The 26,654-nt window shown below is 45.2% G+C and overlaps 1 protein-coding gene and 22 non-coding genes across 23 annotated transcripts in view; 1 reads left to right on the plus strand and 22 right to left on the minus strand.

Annotated features, from left to right (window-relative positions):
* The window catches only part of LOC144114142 (serine/threonine-protein kinase H2-like), a 40,947-nt gene that overhangs the window by 10,743 nt on the left and 3,550 nt on the right, over positions 1-26,654 (plus strand). Inside the window, exon 2 of the mRNA XM_077647660.1 lies at positions 21,726-21,875. Coding sequence (XP_077503786.1) covers positions 21,726-21,875 — 150 coding nt within the window. The remainder of the gene's footprint in view (positions 1-21,725; positions 21,876-26,654) is intronic.
* Positions 2,435-2,508, minus strand: TRNAS-CGA (transfer RNA serine (anticodon CGA)). Its single transcript has one exon. It is a non-coding gene; the product is annotated as a tRNA-Ser (tRNA).
* On the minus strand, positions 2,701-2,774 carry TRNAS-CGA (transfer RNA serine (anticodon CGA)). The gene has a single exon. It is a non-coding gene; the product is annotated as a tRNA-Ser (tRNA).
* On the minus strand, positions 2,967-3,040 carry TRNAL-CAA (transfer RNA leucine (anticodon CAA)). Its single transcript has one exon. It is a non-coding gene; the product is annotated as a tRNA-Leu (tRNA).
* Positions 3,233-3,306, minus strand: TRNAS-CGA (transfer RNA serine (anticodon CGA)). The gene has a single exon. It is a non-coding gene; the product is annotated as a tRNA-Ser (tRNA).
* On the minus strand, positions 3,497-3,570 carry TRNAS-CGA (transfer RNA serine (anticodon CGA)). Its single transcript has one exon. It is a non-coding gene; the product is annotated as a tRNA-Ser (tRNA).
* On the minus strand, positions 3,761-3,834 carry TRNAS-CGA (transfer RNA serine (anticodon CGA)). Its single transcript has one exon. It is a non-coding gene; the product is annotated as a tRNA-Ser (tRNA).
* On the minus strand, positions 4,025-4,098 carry TRNAS-CGA (transfer RNA serine (anticodon CGA)). The gene has a single exon. It is a non-coding gene; the product is annotated as a tRNA-Ser (tRNA).
* TRNAS-CGA (transfer RNA serine (anticodon CGA)) lies at positions 4,289-4,362 on the minus strand. Its single transcript has one exon. It is a non-coding gene; the product is annotated as a tRNA-Ser (tRNA).
* TRNAS-CGA (transfer RNA serine (anticodon CGA)) lies at positions 4,555-4,628 on the minus strand. Its single transcript has one exon. It is a non-coding gene; the product is annotated as a tRNA-Ser (tRNA).
* On the minus strand, positions 5,083-5,156 carry TRNAS-CGA (transfer RNA serine (anticodon CGA)). The gene has a single exon. It is a non-coding gene; the product is annotated as a tRNA-Ser (tRNA).
* Positions 5,347-5,420, minus strand: TRNAS-CGA (transfer RNA serine (anticodon CGA)). Its single transcript has one exon. It is a non-coding gene; the product is annotated as a tRNA-Ser (tRNA).
* Positions 5,611-5,684, minus strand: TRNAS-CGA (transfer RNA serine (anticodon CGA)). The gene has a single exon. It is a non-coding gene; the product is annotated as a tRNA-Ser (tRNA).
* On the minus strand, positions 5,875-5,948 carry TRNAS-CGA (transfer RNA serine (anticodon CGA)). The gene has a single exon. It is a non-coding gene; the product is annotated as a tRNA-Ser (tRNA).
* TRNAS-CGA (transfer RNA serine (anticodon CGA)) lies at positions 6,669-6,742 on the minus strand. Its single transcript has one exon. It is a non-coding gene; the product is annotated as a tRNA-Ser (tRNA).
* On the minus strand, positions 6,935-7,008 carry TRNAS-CGA (transfer RNA serine (anticodon CGA)). Its single transcript has one exon. It is a non-coding gene; the product is annotated as a tRNA-Ser (tRNA).
* TRNAS-CGA (transfer RNA serine (anticodon CGA)) lies at positions 7,201-7,274 on the minus strand. Its single transcript has one exon. It is a non-coding gene; the product is annotated as a tRNA-Ser (tRNA).
* TRNAS-CGA (transfer RNA serine (anticodon CGA)) lies at positions 7,468-7,541 on the minus strand. The gene has a single exon. It is a non-coding gene; the product is annotated as a tRNA-Ser (tRNA).
* TRNAS-CGA (transfer RNA serine (anticodon CGA)) lies at positions 7,735-7,808 on the minus strand. The gene has a single exon. It is a non-coding gene; the product is annotated as a tRNA-Ser (tRNA).
* On the minus strand, positions 8,533-8,606 carry TRNAS-CGA (transfer RNA serine (anticodon CGA)). Its single transcript has one exon. It is a non-coding gene; the product is annotated as a tRNA-Ser (tRNA).
* Positions 8,800-8,873, minus strand: TRNAS-CGA (transfer RNA serine (anticodon CGA)). The gene has a single exon. It is a non-coding gene; the product is annotated as a tRNA-Ser (tRNA).
* On the minus strand, positions 9,599-9,672 carry TRNAS-CGA (transfer RNA serine (anticodon CGA)). The gene has a single exon. It is a non-coding gene; the product is annotated as a tRNA-Ser (tRNA).
* On the minus strand, positions 10,133-10,206 carry TRNAS-CGA (transfer RNA serine (anticodon CGA)). Its single transcript has one exon. It is a non-coding gene; the product is annotated as a tRNA-Ser (tRNA).

A 26,654-nucleotide genomic window follows, 5' to 3' on the forward strand; every position in this document is an offset into this window, starting at 1 on the left:
ACGCTTGCGCCCTTTAACTCGAGGGCTGTTCGTTCAAGAAGAGCGCGGATGTGAGCAGAGGTTCAGCTTCTTAATGCCATGGCTCTGCCGCATCCAACGGAGCGTGGGCCTTTGTGTACGATAGGGAGCTCGCAACAGTCGCTAGAATTCTCTTTTACACTTTGCTACAATCAAGCTGAAAGAAATTTCCTCAGCCGCCACAGCACAGCGATTGCCGAAAGATCGTGCTCCTATTTTGACCCCAATCCTCTAAACAGACTTTTTTTTCCGCGCAAGAAGCAATGAAATATGATGACGGTGTCTTGGGCTGCATCATCTGCACGCCCTGTCTTTTTATGAAGCTTCCGTGGAAGCTTCGCTATGGACCCTCACGTCAAACACCGCTAATGACACACAATTCTGCGCACTGCTGTACCTCTATGCTGTCTTATAGAAAGCAGGAAGATGTACTGGGTTCATATAAGTGTTATGGAGGGTTTCTCCCGTTTCCTTTGGAATCATGACGCACTCGTATCAGTAAAATCGCAATGCTTAGATATTTGCATGCGCCTTTTAGTTTCAACAGAATTTCAGTTGAAGCTGCTTCTGCCTTTTTTTTTTTCAACTTTCACGATCTTTCGAGCGGGCCGCTTTCAATGACGATCTCATTAATCATGCATTCTAGGCAAGGTAGGTAGGTGAAAACTTTATTGATGAGCCTTATGGGTGACCTTATGCACGTTCCAGAAAAACGTAACCGATTGAAATTCCAAGTACTTCATCTGAAATGTTGCTGATTTCAGTCAATTACAACCGCCCCAAAATAGGTAACTGAGCATTTACAAAAGACTGTAATCGAACACTATAACGTTATTTTTCTTTCCACTTTTATTGGCATAAGACATACGATATAGAATGAGTCGGTGCGCCTTCCTTGATCTGTTGTCTACTGCAATTCACATGCTGTTAATTTTCCACAGCAGTCATTTTTCTCACTTTTTGTCGGTATTTTTGCCACGCCTCCTAGTGAAAATATCAGCAGCGACTCTGGACTCCCTCGGTGTATGCTCTGGGGGGAAGGGCGGAGTGGTAATGCACGAAGACCTTGCACACGAGCTCGCATAGTTATGCAAAGCGTCGCGCTTCGTAGTTGTTCGCCCTCTGGGGAGACAAAGCCCGAGCTCACTAAACTTGACATTCTGTTGTCCCGACCGCGGCGGCTGCGTTTTTATGGAGGAAAAACGCTAAGGCGCCCGTGTGCTGTGTGATGTCAGTGCACGTTAAAGATCCCCAGGTGGTCGAAATTGTTCCGAAGCCCTCCACTACGGCACCTCTCTCTTCGTTTCTTCTTTCATTCCCTCATTTACCCTTCCCTTACGGCGCGGTTCAGGTGTCCAACGATATATGAGAAAAATACTGCGCCATTTCCTTTCCCCCCAAAAACCAATTATTATTATTATTATTGTGCCGCCGCGAAGAAATGCGAACCTCGGAACACTGGGCTAGTCACATGCAGGACGCTCGGCCTGCATCTCCGGACATCCTCGCGCTCGTGGATGTTCCGCAGCCCGACCATTGTCTCTCTATCGCGAACGAATATTCCACGCTAGCACTAGTGTTTGCCACCAAATTAGTTTCCTGTCTTACAGTGTTCGTTACTGCTTATTTTTCGAATAGATAGTAATTGACTGCTATAATCGATTGCTGAAATTATAGTTTTATTATCGATAACGTTACACCTTTAAAAAGTAATCAATACTGTACAAAATTTTTAGGGAATACAGTTTATTACAAATAATCAATTTCTTTTAACGTGTTACGTACAATAACGTTTAAAACAATTCCAACAGTTTATTCATGTTTCGGCCGTGGAACGGCCTTAATAATAATAATAATTGGTTTTTGGGGAAAGGAAATGGCGCAGTATCTGTCTCATATATCGTTCGAGACCTGAACCGCGCCATAAGGGAAGGGATAAGGAAGGGAGTGAAAGAAGAAAGGAAGGAGGAGGTGCCGTAGTGGAGGGCTCCGGAATAATTTCGACCACCTGGGGATCTTTAACGTGCACTGACATCGCACAGCACACGGGCGCCTTAGCGTTTTTCCTCCATAAAAACGCAGCCGCCGCGGTCGGGTTCGAACCCGGGAACTCCGAATCAGTAGTCGAGCGCCCTAACCACTGAGCCACCGCGGCGGGGCAAATGAACGGCCTTCGTCAGAATCAGAAGTGTGTGTGTGTGTGTGGGGGGGGGGGGGGGGTGCGTGCTTGCGTGTGTGTGCGTGTGTGTGCGTGTGTGCGCGTGCGTGTGCGCGCGCCAACAGTCACCGAAACCAAGGTGCACAGGGGAATGTTTAATTTTTTTTGTGTGTGTTCTGCTTATCAGTGGGATAACAATACTTAGATTAATCTATCGCTTAAAGAAAATTCCTTATAAAGCAGCAGAAAAAACAACCATGCCGCCGGTTGGGATCCGAACCCACGACCTCCGAATATCGAGTCCGGTGCTCTACCAACTGAGCTACGGCGACGGCTGTCCAATCTGCTGCTCTCGTGGCTATTTATGTTTATTGGATGTAAGAGAACCTTGAGAGTGTTCACCAGTCACCGAAACCAAGGTGCATAGGGGAATGTTTAATTTTTTATGTGTAGTGGGATAATAATACTTAGATTAATCTATCGCTTAAAGAAAATTTCTTATAAAGCAGCAGAAAAAACAACCATGCCGCCGGTTGGGATCCGAACCCACGACCTCCGAATATCGAGTCCGGTGCTCTACCAACTGAGCTACGGCGACGGCTGTCCAATCTGCTGCTCTCGTGGCTCTTTATGTTTATTGGGTGTAAGAGAACCTTGAGAGTGTTCACCAGTCACCGAAACCAAGGTGCATAGGGGAATGTTTAATTTTTTATGTGTAGTGGGATAATAATACTTAGATTAATCTATCGCTTAAAGAAAATTCCTTATAAAGCAGCAGAAAAAACAACCATGCCGCCGGTTGGGATCCGAACCCACGACCTTCGAATATTGAGTCCGGTGCTCTACCAACTGAGCTACGGCGACGGCTGTCCAATCTGCTGCTCTCGTGGCTATTTATGTTTATTGGATGTAAGAGAACCTTGAGAGTGTTCACCAGTCACCGAAACCAAGGTGCATAGGGGAATGTTTAATTTTTTATGTGTAGTGGGATAATAATACTTAGATTAATCTATCGCTTAAAGAAAATTCCTTATAAAGCAGCAGAAAAAACAACCATGCCGCCGGTTGGGATCCGAACCCACGACCTCCGAATATCGAGTCCGGTGCTCTACCAACTGAGCTACGGCGACGGCTGTCCAATCTGCTGCTCTCGTGGCTCTTTGTTTATTGGGTGTAAGAGAACCTTGAGAGTTTTCACCAGTCACCGAAACCAAGGTGCATAGGGGAATGTTTAATTTTTTATGTGTAGTGGGATAATAATACTTAGATTAATCTATCGCTTAAAGAAAATTCCTTATAAAGCAGCAGAAAAAACAACCATGCCGCCGGTTGGGATCCGAACCCACGACCTCCGAATATCGAGTCCGGTGCTCTACCAACTGAGCTACGGCGACGGCTGTCCAATCTGCTGCTCTCGTGGCTCTTTGTTTATTGGGTGTAAGAGAACCTTGAGAGTGTTCACCAGTCACCGAAACCAAGGTGCATAGGGGAATGTTTAATTTTTTATGTGTAGTGGGATAATAATACTTAGATTAATCTATCGCTTAAAGAAAATTCCTTATAAAGCAGCAGAAAAAACAACCATGCCGCCGGTTGGGATCCGAACCCACGACCTCCGAATATCGAGTCCGGTGCTCTACCAACTGAGCTACGGCGACGGCTGTCCAATCTGCTGCTCTCGTGGCTCTTTGTTTATTGGGTGTAAGAGAACCTTGAGAGTTTTCACCAGTCACCGAAACCAAGGTGCATAGGGGAATGTTTAATTTTTTATGTGTAGTGGGATAATAATACTTAGATTAATCTATCGCTTAAAGAAAATTCCTTATAAAGCAGCAGAAAAAACAACCATGCCGCCGGTTGGGATCCGAACCCACGACCTCCGAATATCGAGTCCGGTGCTCTACCAACTGAGCTACGGCGACGGCTGTCCAATCTGCTGCTCTCGTGGCTCTTTGTTTATTGGGTGTAAGAGAACCTTGAGAGTGTTCACCAGTCACCGAAACCAAGGTGCATAGGGGAATGTTTAATTTTTTATGTGTAGTGGGATAATAATACTTAGATTAATCTATCGCTTAAAGAAAATTCCTTATAAAGCAGCAGAAAAAACAACCATGCCGCCGGTTGGGATCCGAACCCACGACCTCCGAATATCGAGTCCGGTGCTCTACCAACTGAGCTACGGCGACGGCTGTCCAATCTGCTGCTCTCGTGGCTATTTATGTTTATTGGATGTAAGAGAACCTTGAGAGTGTTCACCAGTCACCGAAACCAAGGTGCATAGGGGAATGTTTAATTTTTTATGTGTAGTGGGATAATAATACTTAGATTAATCTATCGCTTAAAGAAAATTCCTTATAAAGCAGCAGAAAAAACAACCATGCCGCCGGTTGGGATCCGAACCCACGACCTCCGAATATCGAGTCCGGTGCTCTACCAACTGAGCTACGGCGACGGCTGTCCAATCTGCTGCTCTCGTGGCTCTTTGTTTATTGGGTGTAAGAGAACCTTGAGAGTGTTCACCAGTCACCGAAACCAAGGTGCATAGGGGAATGTTTAATTTTTTATGTGTAGTGGGAAAATAATACTTAGATTAATCTATCGCTTAAAGAAAATTCCTTATAAAGCAGCAGAAAAAACAACCATGCCGCCGGTTGGTATCCGAACCCACGACCTCCGAATATCGAGTCCGGTGCTCTACCAACTGAGCTACGGCGACGGCTGTCCAATCTGCTGCTCTCGTGGCTCTTTGTTTATTGGGTGTAAGAGAACCTTGAGAGTGTTCACCAGTCACCGAAACCAAGGTGCATAGGGGAATGTTTAATTTTTTATGCGTAGTGGGATAATAATACTTAGATTAATCTATCGCTTAAAGAAAATTCCTTATAAAGCAGCAGAAAAAACAACCGTGCCGCCGGTTGGGATCCGAACCCACGACCTCCGAATATCGAGTCCGGTGCTCTACCAACTGAGCTACGGCGACGGCTGTCCAATCTGCTGCTCTCGTGGCTCTTTGTTTATTGGGTGTAAGACAACCTTGAGAGTGTTCACCAGTCACCGAAACCAAGGTGCATAGGGGAATGTTTAATTTTTTATGTGTAGTGGGATAATAATACTTAGATTAATCTATCGCTTAAAGAAAATTCCTTATAAAGCAGCAGAAAAAACAACCATGCCGCCGGTTGGGATCCGAACCCACGACCTCCGAATATCGAGTCCGGTGCTCTACCAACTGAGCTACGGCGACGGCTGTCCAATCTGCTGCTCTCGTGGCTCTTTATTTATTGGGTGTAAGACAACCTTGAGAGTGTTCACCAGTCACCGAAACCAAGGTGCATAGGGGAATGTTTAATTTTTTATGTGTAGTGGGATAATAATACTTAGATTAATCTATCGCTTAAAGAAAATTCCTTATAAAGCAGCAGAAAAAACAACTGTGCCGCCGGTTGGGATCCGAACCCACGACCTCCGAATATCGAGTCCGGTGCTCTACCAACTGAGCTACGGCGACGGCTGTCCAATCTGCTGCTCTCGTGGCTCTTTGTTTATTGGGTGTAAGAGAACCTTGAGAGTGTTCACCAGCCACCGAAACCAAGGTGCATAGGGGAATGTTTAATTTTTTATGTGTAGTGGGCTAATAATACTTAGATTAATCTATCGCTTAAAGAAAATTCCTTATAAAGCAGCAGAAAAAACAACCATGCCGCCGGTTGGGATCCGAACCCACGACCTCCGAATATCGAGTCCGGTGCTCTACCAACTGAGCTACGGCGACGGCTGTCCAATCTGCTGCTCTCGTGGCTCTTTATGTTTATTGGGTGTAAGAGAACCTTGAGAGTGTTCACCAGTCACCGAAACCAAGGTGCATAGGGGAATGTTTAATTTTTTATGCGTAGTGGGATAATAATACTTAGATTAATCTATCGCTTAAAGAAAATTCCTTATAAAGCAGCAGAAAAAACAACCATGCCGCCGGTTGGGATCCGAACCCACGACCTCCGAATATCGAGTCCGGTGCTCTCCCAACTGAGCTACGGCGACGGCTGTCCAATCTGCTGCTCTCGTGGCTCTTTGTTTATTGGGTGTAAGAGAACCTTGAGAGTGTTCACCAGTCACCGAAACCAAGGTGCATAGGGGAATGTTTAATTTTTTATGCGTAGTGGGATAATAATACTTAGATTAATCTATCGCTTAAAGAAAATTCCTTATAAAGCAGCAGAAAAAACAACCATGCCGCCGGTTGGGATCCGAACCCACGACCTCCGAATATCGAGTCCGGTGCTCTCCCAACTGAGCTACGGCGACGGCTGTCCAATCTGCTGCTCTCGTGGCTCTTTGTTTATTGGGTGTAAGAGAACCTTGAGAGTGTTCACCAGTCACCGAAACCAAGGTGCATAGGGGAATGTTTAATTTTTTATGCGTAGTGGGATAATAATACTTAGATTAATCTATCGCTTAAAGAAAATTCCTTATAAAGCAGCAGAAAAAACAACCATGCCGCCGGTTGGGATCCGAACCCACGACCTCCGAATATCGAGTCCGGTGCTCTACCAACTGAGCTACGGCGACGGCTGTCCAATCTGCTGCTCTCGTGGCTCTTTATGTTTATTGGGTGTAAGAGAACCTTGAGAGTGTTCACCAGTCACCGAAACCAAGGTGCATAGGGGAATGTTTAATTTTTTATGTGTATTGGGATAATAATACTTAGATTAATCTATCGCTTAAAGAAAATTCCTTATAAAGCAGCAGAAAAAACAACCATGCCGCCGGTTGGGATCCGAACCAACGACCTCCGAATATCGAGTCCGGTGCTCTACCAACTGAGCTACGGCGACGGCTGTCCAATCTGCTACTCTCGTGGCTCTTTATGTTTATTGGGTGTAAGAGAACCTTGAGAGTGTTCACCAGTCACCGAAACCAAGGTGCATAGGGGAATGTTTAATTTTTTATGTGTAGTGGGATAATAATACTTAGATTAATCTATCGCTTAAAGAAAATTCCTTATAAAGCAGCAGAAAAAACAACCATGCCGCCGGTTGGGATCCGAACCCACGACCTCCGAATATCGAGTCCGGTGCTCTACCAACTGAGCTACGGCGACGGCTGTCCAATCTGCTGCTCTCGTGGCTCTTTATGTTTATTGGGTGTAAGAGAACCTTGAGTGTGTTCACCAGTCACCGAAACCAAGGTGCATAGGGAAATGTTTAATTTTTTTATGTGTAGTGGGATAATAATACTTAGATTAATCTATCGCTTAAAGAAAATTCCTTATAAAGCAGCAGAAAAAACAACCATGCCGCCGGTTGGGATCCGAACCCACGACCTCCGAATATCGAATCCGGTGCTCTACCAACTGAGCTACGGCGACGGCTGTCCAATCTGCTGCTCTCATGGCTCTTTATGTTTATTGGGTGTAAGAGAACCTTGAGAGTGTTCACCAGTCACCGAAACCAAGGTGCATAGGGGAATGTTTAATTTTTTTATGTGTAGTGGGATAATAATACTTAGATTAATCTATCGCTTAAAGAAAATTCCTTATAAAGCAGCAGAAAAAACAACCATGCCGCCGGTTGGGATCCGAACCCACGACCTCCGAATATCGAGTCCGGTGCTCTACCAACTGAGCTACGGCGACGGCTGTCCAATCTGCTGCTCTCGTGGCTCTTTATGTTTATTGGGTGTAAGAGAACCTTGAGTGTGTTCACCAGTCACCGAAACCAAGGTGCATAGGGGAATGTTTAATTTTTTATGTGTAGTGGGATAATAATACTTAGATTAATCTATCGCTTAAAGAAAATTCCTTATAAAGCAGCAGAAAAAACAACCATGCCGCCGGTTGGGATCCGATCCCACGACCTCCGAATATCGAGTCCGGTGCTCTACCAACTGAGCTACGGCGACGGCTGTCCAATCTGCTGCTCTCGTGGCTCTTTATGTTTATTGGGTGTAAGAGAACCTTGTGTGTTCACCAGTCACCGAAACCAAGGTGCATAGGGGAATGTTTAATTTTTTTATGTGTAGTGGGATAATAATACTTAGATTAATCTATCGCCTAAAGAAAATTCCTTATAAAGCAGCAGAAAAAACAACCATGCCGCCGGTTGGGATCCGAACCCACGACCTCCGAATATCGAGTCCGGTGCTCTACCAACTGACCTACGGCGACGGCTGTCCAATCTGCTGCTCTCGTGGCTCTTTATGTTTATTGGGTGTAAGAGAACCTTGAGAGTGTTCACCAGTCACCGAAACCAAGGTGCATAGGGGAATGTTTAATTTTTTTATGTGTAGTGGGATAATAATACTTAGATTAATCTATCGCTTAAAGAAAATTCCTTATAAAGCAGCAGAAAAAACAACCATGCCGCCGGTTGGGATCCGAACCCACGACCTCCGAATATCGAGTCCGGTGCTCTACCAACTGAGCTACGGCGACGGCTGTCCAATCTGCTGCTCTCGTGGCTCTTTATGTTTATTGGGTGTAAGAGAACCTTGAGTGTGTTCACCAGTCACCGAAACCAAGGTGCATAGGGAAATGTTTAATTTTTTTATGTGTAGTGGGATAATAATACTTAGATTAATCTATGGCTTAAAGAAAATTCCTTATAAAGCAGCAGAAAAAACAACCATGCCGCCGGTTGGGATCCGAACCCACGACCTCCGAATATCGAATCCGGTGCTCTACCAACTGAGCTACGGCGACGGCTGTCCAATCTGCTGCTCTCGTGGCTCTTTATGTTTATTGGGTGTAAGAGAACCTTAGGAGTGTTCACCAGTCACCGAAACCAAGGTGCATAGGGGAATGTTTAATTTTTTTATGTGTAGTGGGATAATAATACTTAGATTAATCTATCGCTTAAAGAAAATTCCTTATAAAGCAGCAGAAAAAACAACCATGACGCCGGTTGGGATCCGAACACACGACCTCCGAATATCGAGTCCGGTGCTCTACCAACTGAGCTACGGCGACGGCTGTCCAATCTGCTGCTCTCGTGGCTCTTTATGTTTATTGGGTGTAAGATAACCTTGAGAGTGTTCACCAGTCACCGAAACCAAGGTGCATAGGGGAATGTTTAATTTTTTATGTGTAGTGGGATAATAATACTTAGATTAATCTATCGCTTAAAGAAAATTCCTTATAAAGCAGCAGAAAAAACAACCATGCCGCCGGTTGGGATCCGAACCCACGACCTCCGAATATCGCGTTCGGTGCTCTACCAACTGAGCTACGGCGACGGCTGTCCAATCTGCTGCTCTCATGGCTCTTTATGTTTATTGGGTGTAAGAGAACCTTGAGAGTGTTCACCAGTCACCGAAACCAAGGTGCATAGGGGAATGTTTAATTTTTTATGTGTAGTGGGATAATAATACTTAGATTAATCTATCGCTTAAAGAAAATTCCTTATAAAGCAGCAGAAAAAACAACCATGCCGCCGGTTGGGATCCGAACCCACGACCTCCGAATATCGAGTCCGGTGCTCTACCAACTGAGCTACGGCGACGGCTGTCAAATCTGCTGCTCTCGTGGCTCTTTATGTTTATTGGGTGTAAGAGAACCTTGAGAGTGTTCACCAGTCACCGAAACCAAGGTGCATAGGGGAATGTTTAATTTTTTTATGTGTAGTGGGATAATAATACTTAGATTAATCTATCGCTTAAAGAAAATTCCTTATAAAGCAGCAAAAAAAACAACCATGCCGCCGGTTGGGATCCGAACCCACGACCTCCGAATATCGCGTTCTGTGCTTTACCAACTGAGCTACGGCGACGGCTGTCCAATCTGCTGCTCTCATGGCTCTTTATGTTTATTGGGTGTAAGAGAACCTTGAGAGTGTTCACCAGTCACCGAAACCAAGGTGCATAGGGGAATGTTTAATTTTTTTATGTGTAGTGGGATAATAATACTTAGATTAATCTATCGCCTAAAGAAAATTCCTTATAAAGCAGCAGAAAAAACAACCATGCCGCCGGTTGGGATCCGAACCCACGACCTCCGAATATCGAGTCCGGTGCTCTACCAACTGAGCTACGGCGACGGCTGTCCAATCTGCTGCTCTCATGGCTCTTTATGTTTATTGGGTGTAAGAGAACCTTGAGAGTGTTCACCAGTCACCGAAACCAAGGTGCATAGGGGAATGTTTAATTTTTTATGTGTAGTGGGATAATAATACTTAGATTAATCTATCGCTTGAAGAAAATTCCTTATAAAGCAGCAGAAAAAACAACCATGCCGCCGGTTGGGATCCGAACCCACGACCTCCGAATATCGAGTCCGGTGCTCTACCAACTGAGCTACGGTGACGGCTGTCCAATCTTTAGAAAAGCTCATGAAGGGACTTTAGTCCAATCTGCTGCTCTCGTGGCTATTTATGTGTATTGGTTGTAAGAGAACCTTGAGTGTGTTCATCTGGTGAACACTCTCTTACACCCAATAAATGTTATATATATATATATATATATATATATATATATATATATATATATATATATATATATATATAGATTTAAGAGAAGTGGGCACTTCTACAAAGACACTTAAAGTGTCTTTGTAGAAGTGCCCACTTCTCTTAAATCTTTATTCTGCGGAGCCAACGCAACCTACGTTCGCAACATATATATATATATATATATATATATATATATATATATATATATATATATATATATATATATATATATATATATATATATATATATATATATATATAGCCCCCTCAACCGTTTCCTGACTTGCCTGTGCGATTTCAGTGCACGTTAAAAATGCCCAGTTGGCTGAAATTATTCCGGAGCCCTTCACTACGGCACCTCTTCTTCCTTTCTTCTTTCACTCCCTCCTTTATTCCTTCCCTTACGGCGCGGTTCAGGTGTCCAACGATATATGAGACAGATACTGCGCAATTTCCTTTCCCCAAAAACCAATTAACGCCGCCTCGTGGCGAACGCGAGCATGGAGACACCGGGGCGCCACAGTGACCCGAGCATCCTGAGCGCAGAGTCCTACAACTCAGCCTGTTTACTTCAGCATGTAAAGAATTAAAGCTTCGTGTAGGAGTTACCGCAGTGGAGCCGCCGCGGTGGCTGAGTGGTTATGGCGCTCGGCTGCTGGCCCGAAAGACGCGGGTTCGATCCCGGCCGCGGCTGTTGAATTTCGATGGAGGCGAAATTCTATATGCCTGTGCACTGTGCGATGTCAGTGCACGTTAAAGAACCCCAGGTGGTCGACATCCCCGGAGCCCTTCACTACGGCGTCCCTCATAGCCTGAGTCGCTTTGGGACGTTAAACCCCCATGAACCAAACCAAACCAGTTGCTGCAGTGGCTGTGTGTTGGAATAAGGTTCTTATACCATATGTTACAATTCATGCAAGCGTACTCCATGTCAAGGCACCTACTGTCGTGCTCAGGCGGATACACCTTTTATCTCGCAGGCGCATATGAAGTCATTCGCTTATTCGCAAGACCTCCGCCGGTTATCGGGACACCTGTGCATCGTTTGGTGTCACGCTCCATTACCTTGTGTTTGCGATGAATGGCAGGAGTTGAGTAGGAGATAACTGTCTGTTGCATCTTGCATTTCGTCTGCGGCCGTGTTTGTAGTCTTGGGAAGAAGCCAAATTTTCTCCCTATTTTTTTCCCCTCAGACATTGTCTTTGACCGCTTGCTCAGATTTCTACAAAAGTGAAAAACTCAGGCATAGCAGCTCCGACACAGCAGTATAAAGTTACTATGAAAAAAAAAGCGCGAAATTGAAAAATAAAACAATTTTCTGAGTTTAGAAAAAAAAATAGTTTCCTATGAGGCCATATTGCACCGTTACATGTGATGTACCTCACCGAGCCCACCTCCAGTCTCTTGTGCGTACGAAGTGGAACTGCATGGTTAAATACGCCTGAATACTTGAAATGGACCGCACCGAACGCGATGTTCGTGACGCGTGTAATCGCGATCGACCTACCGCTTCTTTTGTTTCGTGGTGCAGTGTTTAGAAGACCGCAGTCAGTTGCCTGGGTTTAATGAGGTCCCCAAATTCTTACGTGAACACCCCGCCCTTCGGTCTGCACTAACAACAGTCGTCCTGGATTAAGCCATCTCTGTGACAGCCATCCGGCTTTTATAACTGTTCCGTGGGTGCGCGTTCTCGTGGCCACTAGAGCCAACGCGCGTTCGCTTCAGAGCTCGAAGTGCCAAACAGAACTGGGTTCCGACGTAAAAAGAATAAAGAACGGTCAGAAAGCGTTTGAAACTAAAATGGAAGATTTTGAAAAACGGGCGGTCGACTTGGAAGAGAGGATCAAGCCCATCAGCCAATTGCAGCATGAAATAACTACCTTGAAACAATCTGTCACGCGACTAATTAGCTCTAATGACGAGCTGCTATTCCGTTTGGACGAATTTGAAGATCGGTCGCGTCGCAATAACTTCATTTTTCATGGGCTCCCTCACACTATCGAAACGTGGAAAGATACTGAAGTAAAAATAATATCTACCCTTGCTTCCGTCACTCACCCCCTTCCTACCGACGCAATTGAACGTGCGCACCGCTTAGGCACCTTTTAGCCGACTAATGCCCGTCCCATCATTGTGAAAATTCTAAATTACGTGACTAAAGAAATAGTTCTTTCTTCGCGGAAAGAGCTGAAGGAAAATAACATATTTTACCGAAGACTTCTCTGTTTCTACTCGCATGGCTGGTAAAAAACTGAGTTTGGCAAAAGTCAACCAGGGCTTCTTTTTTTAAACTGCTTTACAAAAAGTTAAGTCTAAGTAACAAAAGCTACATGTACTGCCCGAACTCTAATAGCATACGCGAGGTTGAGTCAAGGGACGAACGCACCGATACCCGCGTGGATCAACAGCCTGCTACAGCCTAAGAAAGGGCGAGGGGTAGTGGCCTTTGTTCATTTCCGCCCACATCGCACGTATCAGTCCTTTTTGGCAGCGTAGGGATCGCGCTTAACAAACGTGGCACTTTCATTTCTGATTGACACATGTTCCACTGACATCATCGCTTTAACAGAAACCTGGCTTTGTACTAATGTTCTTCACTCAGGCATTTTCATAATGCATCAGCTTTCACAATTTACCACTACGATAAACCCTTGCGCCGTGAAGGGGGGTCCTACTAGCTATATATTAAGACATATCATCCTTGTGTATCCACCTTAAGAGCGATTTGGAAGTGATAGTTATTCTTGGGCATCAAAAAATAATCCTGGGCGTCTGTTGTCCTGCACCATCATCCCTAGGTATACCTTCTCTAACGGCCTTCGCGACGCAGTAAGCGTAGTTCGCACACGTTTTACCTCTGCACCTTTATTCCTTCTCGGCGATTTTAATTTCCCCAATATTGCATGGAACTCACGGCCACCTCACCTGACACCCTTACTTCCGAGGCCAACGAATTTGTACACCTGTGCTCTACATTCTCGCTCTCTCAATTAGTATTTCAGCCCAGTAGAACAACATCCAACAGTTCGAGCACTCTTGACCTTATCTCAGCAGCCATCCTGAGTCCCTGACTACGCATCTTCTCTTTCATGTCTTCCTGGCATAAGCGGTCGTTGCATGCTCTCATTTTTCATAAATGCCCACTTGTCAAAGTCATCTCGGCGGACTGGCACTGACGCTTGCAAGAGGAGGCACGAAACCCGCTTCGTCCCCTGTAGGACAGCGGTCGTCTACAAGATACCTCTGTCACGCGGAAAGAGCTGTATACATTGGACAGACGGGTAGGTGTCTCAACGACAGATTGCGAGAACACCGCATGCAGCAGTCGAGTCCCGTGTGAAGAGTAGCCACCTGGCTGAACATTGCAGCCGGTGTGCTAGCCCTACCAGACCATCGTGCACCCTTCCGTTGAGCAACACACGTGTGCTGCGCAGCTTCAAGCAGCAGAACAGCAGGGAAATTTTTGAAGCCCTCGAGATACGCAATGGATGCGATAAATGCGTTAGTACTGCATCTCTTCTGTTATCGTCCAAGGAGTTGCGTTGTCTGAATACTAGAATGACACGTGTGCCTAGGTGAAACTGCTGGATTGTTAAACTGTGTTAAGCGGATGCGAATGTGCGGGACATGCGCTTGTAAGCTGGGGTATCAAAAATTGCTGTGTGCATATTTTTGTTCGTGCCAATGAACCATCAGTTGAATTCATCATTCGTCCTGCGTGTATCTCCTTTCTTTCTTTGTGCTGTGCATTTCGCGCTGAAGAAAGTGTGCATTCTACGTACCAAGACCAACTAGCCCGTTTTACCACTTTTACATATCAAGAAGTCAAGATATTGCGAGATTGTAAGCGATATAACTTAGACGCCATAAATAACGAACTCTGCCTTTATCGACTTCCTGTTTCATGATTTTGATGACCGCACTGTGGAAACTAGCTGGGAAATTTTTGCATCGAAAGTTCATGAACTTTACGAAAAACAGATTCCTTGCTTCGGAATTGCTACTAACGCCAACGTACAATGGTATAATACACATCAAACGCCTAACAAAAAAAGGAAGGTCTTTATTGCACCGCTAAATTTTCACCTACTGATGTCCGCTCGTCCGCGTACAAAATAGCTTCTCAAACTTACGTCACAGCATTAAAAGATTCCAAATTAAATTTTCTTTCCAACACCCTTCCATCCATGTTGAAAACAAATGCTAGCAAGTTTTGGCGCACAGTTAACCCGTCGACCTATGACCATATTGCTCTTGAAAATTCATCGCATAACCCTATTCACTCGAATCAGTGTGCTACCATCCTTAACAGTTCCTTCCTGAAAAACTTTTCTCGTACTACAAACCATCTTTCGCCTCCTACACGTAATTACAACTTCACTGAGATGCCCAGAATCATTGTTGATGTGCAAGGGATTGTTAAGTTATTTGATAACCTGTCAAGTTACTCTTCCCCGGTTATGGTGCAATAACAGCTAAGTTTCTAAAAAATGCGTTTGCTTATAGTTCGGTAATCGTAACAAAAATCCTCACTTCCTACTGCTTGGAAAATAGAGAAGATGGTTCCAATTCACAAATCTTGCGGTAAAACTAACCCTGCGAACTACCGACCCTTTTCCCTCACCAGCACTTGCTGCAAGCTTCTAGAACATGTATTTTTTTCTCAGTTAACTTCCTTGAATCAAATTCACTTTTCACCTCGTCTCAACATGGCTTCCGTAAATCATATTCATGTGTAACTCAGCTTATATCCTTCACGCACAAACTCCATGACATTTTAGACCGTTCATCTCGTGTCGACTATGTTTTTTAGATTTCTCTAAAGTCTTCGATAAGGTTGCTCACGAGCTCTTTCTTTACAAATTAAAACTGTTAAATGTTGACTACATGAAGTCTTCTGAATGGGTTGAATGGTTCCTTACCAATCACTCACAATATGTTGCAGCTAACGGCCATAAGTCCCTACTAAGGCATGTGCATTCTGGCGTATCGCAAAGATCTGTTCTTTAACTACTTTTTGTCCTTATCTACATAAATGACTTTCCCTCCATTGTGTCTTGTAATATTCGCCTTTTTGCCGCCGATTCCGTCATTTTCCGCGAGCTCAGGAACGCTAACGACGCTTCTAGGTGTAATACTTGGCTCATGGAACCCAATACTAACAAATGCAAAGTCATGCACGTATCTCGTACAAATTCCGGCCTCTCGACTTACTACCCAAAATAACAGCGCTTTAGAATTCGTTTGCGCCTACAAGTACGTCGGAGTATATATAACAAATAATTTATCCTGCACTATTCACATTAATCATATCATCAATAATGCTAATTGCATGCTAGGTTACCTCCGCCGTAATTTTTCCAGGGCTCCATCTTCCCTTAAATTGCTGCTTTTTAAGACCCTTATACGCCCGAAACTTGAATACGCGTCATCATTATGGGATCCTGCTCATGTCACCCTAACCCATTCTCTTGAACTTGTTAAAAATATTTCCACTCACTTCATGTTTTCTAATTACAGCCGAACAGCCAGCATATCAACCATGAAAAGTAGCCTTGAGCTATCGTCTTTAGCGTGTCGCCGCAGAATTTCTCGCGTAGCATTATTTCATAAGCTTTTCCACCATCCCATACAGCACACTGAACTGATTCTTATACCCCTGTCACACGGCATTCCTCTAAGGCCTTTCCAGCAAAGGCACCATTTTTCACCAAAGGAGCGAAAGCTTGAAGGAGCAGTGACGCAGCTATACACCGTGCAGCCCAAAGGTGAAACTGTCGTTCAGGCTTAGCACCCGCCGCTGTGCTCGAGGCGGCTGAAGTGAGTGTTTTAAAATTGAAGTGGAGAATTCTGTTCATTCGTTGAGCTCAGACAATTTTTTTTCATTCTCATTGCTTGCTTGAAAGAACTGCAGCAGCTGCTCTCATCAGCAGCAGCAGGTTTTGTGTATTGCCTTTGCCACCAGGGGCACTCGGTGTTGCTGCAACACTTTCACTGTCTCGAAATATGGGCATAAAATATAAACACCCGTACAAGAAGCAGTCAGACAAACCTTTCGTATTAAAAAAAAAATATGTTTTCAAACATTGTTGTCTGTATCTTTTTTTTTTTTGCTTTTACTTTTTGACATTGGGTGGCACTGCGATCGCAGGTTCTTGAAGGCCGCGCCTTTGGGCTCCAAAGGTCTCTGACGGGCTTCTTCGCCTCCAAGGCCCTTAGCGGCAAAGGCGCGCCATTTGTGCCGTGTAGCTGCACTCCTTACGCCTTTGGATGTAAGGACCTGATTCTCAAAGGCCTTTGCGGTGCCCGTGTGACAGGCATATTAAACCGCTGTATCGCTCCCATCGCATTGGTCACATTTATAAAGTTTGTCTGGGTCGTTGTAACACCAACTTTTTTTCACTAATATATTCTGCTTACATCTCGCTATTGGAACCACCTGCCTGGTGAAATTGTGTCTATGAATAATAACTGTTTCGAAACTGTTTAGCTAACACTCTATGATTAGGAGAACCCTGTTTTTATAGCATCTCGCTGTATTGTGTGATTAGGTTTAGCTAACGTTGTATGATTAGGAGAAACTTATTTTTATAACGTTTAACTGCCTTTCTTGTTGATTGTTATATATTTTAGCCACTCCCCTCTGTAATGCCTCTGGCGTATAAATAAATAAATAAATAAATAAATAAATAAATAAATAAATAAATAAATAAATAAATAAATAAATAAATAAATAAATAAATAAATAAATAAATAAATAAATAAATAAATAAATAAATAGAAAGTTCTCCCGGCAATAACTTTCAAGCTTTTTCTCATGCCTCCAAAGCAAAAATATCGCTGATGCCTGCAGCATCATATCGCCTACTGCGATCAATATCTCGCGGAATTGGTCGCTGGGCTTTTATTTGTTTTTCGCTGGAGATAAATATTTCACGAGTAATGCCCTAAATGGAAAGCTTATTTTCTCAAAAAGCATCCTTCTCGCTAGGGCCAAGAGCCTTGGTATTTAGTACTTTCTTCTCAGAAGAAGGTGCCAAAAGCCGCCAAACATTTCTTGACAGTCTTGGAAGAAGGGAAGTTTCATCTCACCTTTTCGAAGCTTGCTTCCGCCGCTTCTTGGGGCAGGTCTCTGCAAAGGCTAGCACACCATGAGGCTCGCGGGTGTACTGTCGTGGGCATATCCGTACGATGTCGAACATACACTTCACTTCTTGTACAGCAGCGAGTTCTCTGCTTGACTAAGCAAGAGTGACCTCCCGTTGTTCTTGATAAGGCTAGTTCATTCAGCACAACGGTTCTTGTAAACAGCCTAAGCGGCAACACTTTGGCGACACTGCAGTTTCAGAACAACCGTGCGGCTTCAATGAGTCCAAGCTGGCATTATAAGCCTGACGCGAGAACAGAGCGTATGCGCAATCCACCGCCGGCAGCGCGGCGCAGCGGTTTCCTTCGACACAGGAAATCGACTGGACGAGCTCCTGGGCACAAGTGAGGGCCGACTGCCACGCTTTTCAGCCTGCGTGATCTGGTGGCGAGGAGCATGGAGGAGGGAGCACATGAGCCGAGGCAGCGGCTGTCTTGATTCTGCCGGTCAGTAACGTGATCGTGTACGGTCTCCGCGGGACGGCTGGGTGCAAACGCGGACGCATAGCGGAGCGTCACTTTTGCACCGGAAGCAGGACGTGAACGTCGGGAGTGCCTCGGAAAATGTTTTTTTTTCTTGAGACAAAGACTGAAGCGTTTGAGCATCTACGATCAGCGCACTGGGAGACGCTGCACTTCGAGTAAATATTGTTAGGCTGCCCGAATGGCTCTCCTTTTGGAGCCCACATTCATGCGGATATGAATGTGTTTGTCGTGTATGGTTACCTTGTGCGCACCACTGGTGTTCTAAATCCCAAAGTTCGCCATAAGCTCTATATGATTGTCGAAAAGAATAGTAAACACTTATCAGTTCATTTTATTTCAAGCTGACGAAGTGAAACTGCGGTGCGCCGTGTCCCAGCGCGCTACCTTTACCGGGTATTGTTCCTTTGTTATTATTCAAAATGGTCCTATTGCATAAAATATGGTCGCTCCTACTAGGTTTTTCAGTTTGTCCTTTCTCATTTTTGGTGTGGCAAGATATCTTCGTGATGGTGTAAGTATCTGTGCACCTATGACGATCATGCTGATAACTGCTGGCACAGCAGAGTCGTTCCTCGGGTAATGTTCTTGTAAATGTAGATGTGGGCTCTTGCACATTGTCTTGTATTACTCTGAGACACTGATCACCTGCAGCTGCAGTAATTTTACAGCACCACTCAGAATTTTGAAAACTGAATTAGGTCTACGTCTCTGGACTCTACCTTCAGCCTGACGAATGTACTTGGACCCTGGTGTGACATAGCTTCGGCTTTAGATACAAAGGAAGCATTCTTAAAATTTATCAAGGACACGGGACTTAAAGGGGCTCTGAAACGCCTTCCGAGGAGAGCACATTAACTCACTTAAGCACTGCACTGTGTTGCCATGAAAACCAGAGTCAAATAATACTCTTCTACACGTAGCAGACGACCCACAATCACGCGTCAAAGTTGGCGAGCCCTTCCCGGCGACTTTTTCATGCTCGCACCCTCCTCCGTCCCCCGCGTCTGCGTAGACAAGGTGAGAGGTGGCCATTGGTTAGATTCCTTCAGACGTCACGCAGCTACCGTTGCCGCGGCCAATAAGCCGCTTAGCTCCGGCGGGTCGGGAAGCTCCGCTCCCAGAGCGGGGTCGGCGAAGGAGCGCCTACCTTCTAGCGTGCAAAAAGTGACGAGAGGAGAGGGAGAGGCGCGAAGACGCTGAAATTCAAAATTTAACTACAGATAACTCAGCTTCTACAAAGATTTTAAAAAAAATCCTTGCTGGACACTATTCTTGAAGTGGCATCCTTTAACATCCCAGGCATGCCGCAACTTTATTAGAGCCCCCTTCACAGCCCCTTTAAACGCATCCTGTGCAAATCATTCGTGGGCATGTGTGTATGCGCGAATTTTGGGCGAATGTGCTTCGCTTCAATTTTTTCTTTCACCCTCATCTGGGGTAGCCTGCCAGGTAGATTACCAGGCTAACATCTCCATTTGCCATTAAAGTATGCCACCCCTTCCTCCGTCTAAACTTTTTCTCCCCCACCCCTCCTCCCCCAAATGCTTTAATTCTGTCATTATTTTTCTTTATGTTTTTCTTTCTCTTTTCTTCCCTTTTTTTCGTCTGTCCTTGTTTCTTTTTTCTTCTCTCCTGCTGTAATCCTTTTCTCTCTGTTTCTCCATAAAAACCGCGGCGGCTGCGTTTTTATGGAGGAAAAACGCTAAGGCGCCCGTGTGCTGTGCGATGTCAGTGCACGTTAAAGATCCCCAGGTGGTCGAAATTATTCCGGAGCCCTCCACTACGGCACCTAATTCTTCCTTTCTTCTTTCATTCCCTCTCTTATCCCTTCCCTTACGGCGCGGTTCAGGTGTCCAACGATATATGAGACAGATACTGCGCCATTTCCTTTCCCCAGAAAACCAATTATTATTATGTTTCTCTCTTTCCGCCTTTCCTTTTCTCTTTCTTTCTCCTTTCTTCATTTTTATCCAAGAACAGCATAATCTCTTGTCACAATTGCAGCTATCATATGATGGTTTGCGTTGATCAAAATAAAAAATAGCTGTTATTCGAAAATACGGATAACGGACGGCATTTTTTTTTTCCATCACGAAGTGCCAAAGACCTGACATTGTGCAAACACTTTGGCGCTGTTCCTGGCTGATGGGAGAGTCTTTCACTATGGACAGAGGCCACTGTTAGCTGTGCGAACTTGAGTGGTGCGAGACCACGTTTCGTTGTTCGCCTTTTGCGCCCATGTGAACTTGTCGGCGTGTTTTCATATTTTTTCTTCTCTGGTTGCAAATTGCGCTGCTCTCATTTGGTAGCAGATTGTTCAGATGTAGCCTGCTGCTAATCAGTGGTTCAGCTGTCTTTTCGATCTCCGTTGTTTTGTTTTCAAAAGGCTTCTAAGGTCGACACTTGCCGGGAAGCGGTGTGTCTGTCGCGTTGAGGGTTTTTGGCTGCAGGGGTTTCTTTCGTATTTATTTCAGATTAGTAAAACATTTTCGATCTTCAGATGTCGGGAAACACATAATCAGCAGACACATAACTGAAAAGAAACACGGGCACACACAACTTGTATACTTGAGTAAAACACGTTTTTGGGCAAGTTGGTAACATTCTTGATTCATATTGCAGCGTTCGTACGTGTTTTTTGCGTGTTCCTTCTCTGTGTGTGTGTGCTTCTTCGCTGCAATATGAATCAAGAACTTGTATACGCTGTAGACCGAGACTAGAGCATACGTATATACTCGAAACATGCACACTTTTATACCGGTGCCTCGAACCACAGTGTTCGAAGTGCATGGAGCTATAGCCTTTCTGTGCTCCACGTCCTTCTCAAATTCACTGCTCTGTACAATGTTGAGAAACATTTATTTGATTCACATCTACATCTATCACAATTTAGCCCACCCCGTTTTCTTTTGAGACGATAGTGCAATGTTCAGCTCCGATCGTTTTTTTTATTTGAGGGAAATTTTCACTAGCAATTTTTTTAATCCATATAACATATTGCAACGTCAGTCTGCCCTTCAGTGCTGAGGGTATGACTGAATGTGACGTATGCGCCCAGAGCTTCACTCCCTTTCCCGTAGTAAGGGAAATGCATTGATGCTGCTAGGAAACCAACCTGGCAGAAGCTTCTGTTCGTTTTCACTACGACTTACCTTCTAACATTTTTCAGCCTGATGTACCACCGCAGTTTTTAAATTACACTGCACTCTACACTCCCCTGAAACACTGCACTAATCATACTAAACATTTAGTAGGTCTTATACACCCACCTGTTTTTACTCCAGGTTTTAGACGAATTCACAAATATAACACGCCTTAAAGACCTGTGTTCGCCATTAACATTGTTCTTGGCGCTCTTTGGCCGCAGCTTCCATTGCGCCGCAAAAGTCAATCATCATCATCATCATCATCATCATCATCATCATCATCCTATTCGGATGTGTGGCATGTGTAAAGACGACCGGTTATCTCCCCAGGCCTGGGAGCACGTCTCGGAGCATGCCCAGAGCGTGGTTGACCAGCTGCTGCAGCACAACGCCTCGCACCGACCGAGCGCAGCCCAGCTGTTGGAGCATCCCTGGTTTGCAGCGGCAACGACCGCCCGGATGATGTCCGCGCCGCCTCAGGTGTGGGCTCGCAGGGGTCCGGGCTCCTTTCCTACTGTCGACACCGCCGCGCACTGCGGCGACGGTGGGCTTATCTTGGTGCCTTATATAAGGCGACCTTGTCGCAATACTTTGATTAAGGCGGAGAAAGAGGAGACGTCACTAGACGGTTTTACGCGAAGTGGTCTGTGACCGCAACGCCACGAACGCTGTTGTTTTCGCAAGGAAACTATACACCGTCGATACCGTCGGGCCAGCGTGTGTCCTGCGAACGGACTCGATCAAGAAAAGCGGCTCGACGTGTGCGAGTGGTCTGGTGTGGTAATGAATGCACTGAGCACACTCTTTATTCAGAAACGTGCACGGACGGAGGCTGTTGTGGGGTTTGGGCCGCTCAAAGCAACTCAGGCTATGAGGCACACCTTAGTGGAGGGCTTCGGATGATAAGGGTTTTTTTAACGTGCACTGACACCGCACAGCACGCAGTACTCTAGCATTTCGCCTCCATCGAAGTGCGACCGCTGCGGCCGGGATCGAACCCGCGTCTTCCGGGTCAGCAGCCGGGCACCATAACCACTGAGCCAACGCGGCTCCATTGAACGGAGGATGAAGAGAGAGATAACTTTATTTTACCAAGTATTTGGGGAACGCCGGTCTCTGGGCCCCCGCACGACCCCACCGCACTATACGTTCATGAGTTCATGGAGTTCCGTGACGTGGGCGGCCTGGTCAGTGGCGGTCTTCTTCTGCCTGGCCGGGTGCGTCGAACGCAGTAGGGTCTCCCATTCCTCCCGGGTGGTCAAGAGTTCCGGATTGAAGGAGAATGTGGGTGAGAGTAGCGTAGGGGTAAGTGCATTAGGTACAGGAGGAGGTGTATGCTCGCGGCCGGATGCGGGAGAGGAAATAGGGGGAGGGATGGAAGTTCGCGGCCTGAGCGCCATGCATTTCAGCGGTCGCCGGATGGCAGAAAAAGCGACCAATGAAATTGTCGGACGCCGCGGGCCGTTTGCACGGTGAAGGAGGACTAGGAAATGGATGCTGATTTCCAAGCAGCCTGTGTCGCAAATCCTCTTCTGTTTTTGTTCTTTTGTCTTCGTCTGTGTGGCGCTTCGCACATCGTGGACGACCACCAAGTAGCCCACGCTGCATCAAATTGTTACAGGCTGCGCTTACGGCCGCACGTGCAACACTCACGACCGGCTGCGCATCCACTAGGAAAGCAACATGGAATGAGGCGCAGTAGTGCACTTGTGCTGGCAGCTTGTAGACGGAGCCGCAGTGAAGGGATGGAAGTCTTAAGGGCGGCAGTTTCCTTTCCGTCATGTCCTGCATGGCCCTTTTATTGGTCCTCTCAGAAAAAAAAAACATAAATGAAAGAGAGAGGGAGCCCGGACCAGCAACGCTTTGCCGGGCTTAAAGCCAATAAAAAAAGAAAAGGAGCTAAACGCTAAAGAAACTTAATTTAATGAGAAAAGTAGGAAAATAGAAACAACAAACAAAAAAAACCCAAAGGCGCAGAACAGACAGAAGCACAGATAACGTCACAGGGAATGTCAGCACAGATGAAGTCACAGGCACAGTTGGTCCAGACACCACAGACAGTCAGAAGCACAGATAAAGTCACAGATGTCAACACAGATAAAGTCACAGGCATAGTTGGTTCAGACACCACAGACAGTCAGAAGCACAGACTAAGTCACAGAAAATGTCAGCACAGATAAAGTCACAGGCACAGTTGGTTCAAACACAGTGTCAGACCACAGAGAGATACATCATTGTCCAGCAAAGGAACACACAGCACTTCCCTGTACAGAGCTTATGCAGGAAAAATGATAGTGACGAAGGTACTCATCGGGAATGTGTAGGAATTGTGCTGCTGATGAGATGAACCATTTGAATCGGAACAGCACAAGCAGCAGGGTTATTCAAAAGAGAGGGGTAAGTAGACAGTGTAATGTCAGATGAGCAGAGAGACTTTAAACGGGAAACTAAAGGATCAGTAAGGGAGCAATTCCGGAAGTAATGACTGACATCTTCGCACAAAACACCGCATGAGCAAATTGAAGAAGGAGATAAGCCAATTTTTTTTAAATAGAAATGGAATCGGCCATGCCCAGTGAGTAAAGTAATAAGAGGACTCCTAAGTAGACGGATGGAAGGAATATTGAGCGTATCGGGGATCCAGTTAAATAATTCTGTGCCGCCATTATTTTCTTGCCAATAAGTTCGCCATAAAAGAAGTGAATAATGGTGTAAACGGGAACGCACGCAACGGCGTGAAAGGGTAGAAGTGTGTAAATGGCCATATTGCCCAGCACTACCAGCAGCCTGGTCGGCTAACTCATTTCCAAAAATTCCGGAGTGACCCCGGATATGAAAAAAAAGAAATGAGGCAAGAGAAGACAAACGATATAGATCTTTCTTATTGGAAATAATTGTCGGGTTAAATGAAGTAACTGAAGACAGGGCAGAAAGCAGAGAGAGAATCAGTGTAGCAATGAACGGGCATAGAAGGAGGGTTATTAATAGCAAACGCAACAGCAGAATGGAATGCTACAAGCTCGGCAGCATAGGCACTTGAAGGTGGTTCTAAGGATATGCGATGAACGTATAAAATCTTTTGTGTGGAGCTAAGAACAACAAAAGCAGCACCAGCACTGTGATGAGTGAATGACCCGTCTGTGTAAATATGTAATGCGCGTTGACATGAAAAGCCAAGGCTTCCTGATAACTAAGTTGAACAAAAGAAAATTTATATTTCAATGAGGGATGGTCAGACTAGATACTAAGTACTGGCTGAATTTCGAACGGGTTATAAAATGTCTTGCCGTAGACAACGGGTTGCCGTAATGTAAAAAGCGTAAACTCTGCACATAATTGGCCCAGATAAATAGACAATGGAAGAACATTGGCAAGGACATGAAGAGCAACAGTTCTCATAGTATACTGTAGGCACCAGTAAGAGCAAGAAGCGGAATGCGTTGCAACGATAAGACACGATCTCTTAAGTTTGGAAGGCGGACAATGGAACCACCAAGCTGGGGCGGCATAGGTGATTGTAGGAAGAACAACCTGATGATACATTAGGCGCAAATGCCATGGAGAAACACGAAAATGGAAACGGAACCAATTAAGGAGCTTGGTCGTAGGTGCAATAATTTTCTCTTGCAAATGATTAACATGAGGAATAAAGCTTAGCTGGGAGTGAAAAACAGCTCCTAATAATTTAATATTGGGTTCACACTTGAGACTGTAATTGTCTAGGCGTATAGTTGGCTTACGTTAGCGCAACGCCGGAACTCCATTAAAAAATAAAACATAAGAACACTTTTGAGGGTTTAAGTGAACACGATATTTGCCACACCAGTTTTAAATTAATGTTAAAACATTTGAACCCAATGTTGACAACTCGCGGCTAGTCTTTCCAGGGACAAGGATAATAGTGTCGTCAGCATATGTCTGAATGAGGATAGGTGAGGGGACAGAGAGATTTAAGAGGTCATAAATTAAAATGTTCCAAAGTAAAGGCGACAGAGGCGAATCTCGCGGACTACTGACAGAATAAGGCACAGAAATAGTACAAGAAGGAGATTGATAGGTCAAATATCGGTTATCTTTTCCCCCTTCTCTTCACCCAGTGATTTGTAACTGACCAGATCTCGAAAATTGTCAGGCCAACCTTCTGAGCTTTCTCGTTTTAACAAAATTATCTTTTCTCTCTGGTTTAATTCTTCTCCGAGCAGTGAAGAGGAGCGTTCTGCCGCATGGCTTTGTCGGCTGGCAAAGGTTTAAGTATTGCCGTGCAGGAGTTAAAGCAGTAAAGACACATACGTGAGCAGAACGAAGCGCAGCTGCCGATTACTGACATGAGGGAACGGAAGTTTTGTGCAGCAGTGGGGAGGGGGTGGATCGCATAGAAGAAGGAACCGTGCTCTCGAGCAGAAAGACCGTGCATTTCTTGGGTTTGTCCGAATGGACGCAAGTCGAGCGTGACGTCTACGGTGATAAATAAAAGTGTGCATTGCGCAAGTATGGCTGTTTGGCCTAAGAGCGTATTAGTGAAGCCATTGAGGTGGAGAGGGCGCACTCGATCATGCTAGAGGCGGGGCACGCACACACATTGCTCCACCACTCATTATCAGCGTGTTATTCTTTCACACTTCTTTTAGGCTATTTTTTTTAGATAAGGGAGTAATTACTCATTGCCATCCACCCAGGCGCAGCCGTACGCCTACATGCGCCCATACGGCTTTGAGGTTCATTGTTACCTTTCGGAAAATAGATGTACAATTAGAAGAACAGAACTCTGGGCGAGCTGGTTGTTATCCATATTAAGCATGCAGTGCGAAAAAGACGAGGACGGAACAAGCACAACAACACCAGCGCTGACTTTCAACTGAACATTTATTACCAGAGACAACATTTATAGATTTTCCCGCAAAACGAAACACACATGCACAAAAAGAATGTGCACGCTCACTTCCACTTGGAGTTAGGTTGATTGTGAGGTGTCCCTTGTCGAGAATATTGGGATTTTTTTTGTATATAGATCCCCACGTCTTTCTACTGTATTCTTCGTCGCACATTAGCGGAATGGCATTCGCTGCACATTCCGGAATATAGCGCGCATATGAGTTACTGTACGTGATGCGTTTCTGTTTTTTTTTTGCTCTCTTAATTTCCATCAGGTTGACGTTTTTTAAGAGGACCTTGGTGTGGGCTAGTTGGTTCATACTGCTACGACACATACTGACAAAGCGCAACGAAAATAGGACGAGTAGAAGAAACACGAAACACAGG

Source organism: Amblyomma americanum, chromosome 1 (assembly GCF_052857255.1).
Source record: "Amblyomma americanum isolate KBUSLIRL-KWMA chromosome 1, ASM5285725v1, whole genome shotgun sequence".
NCBI lineage: Eukaryota > Metazoa > Arthropoda > Arachnida > Ixodida > Ixodidae > Amblyomma > Amblyomma americanum.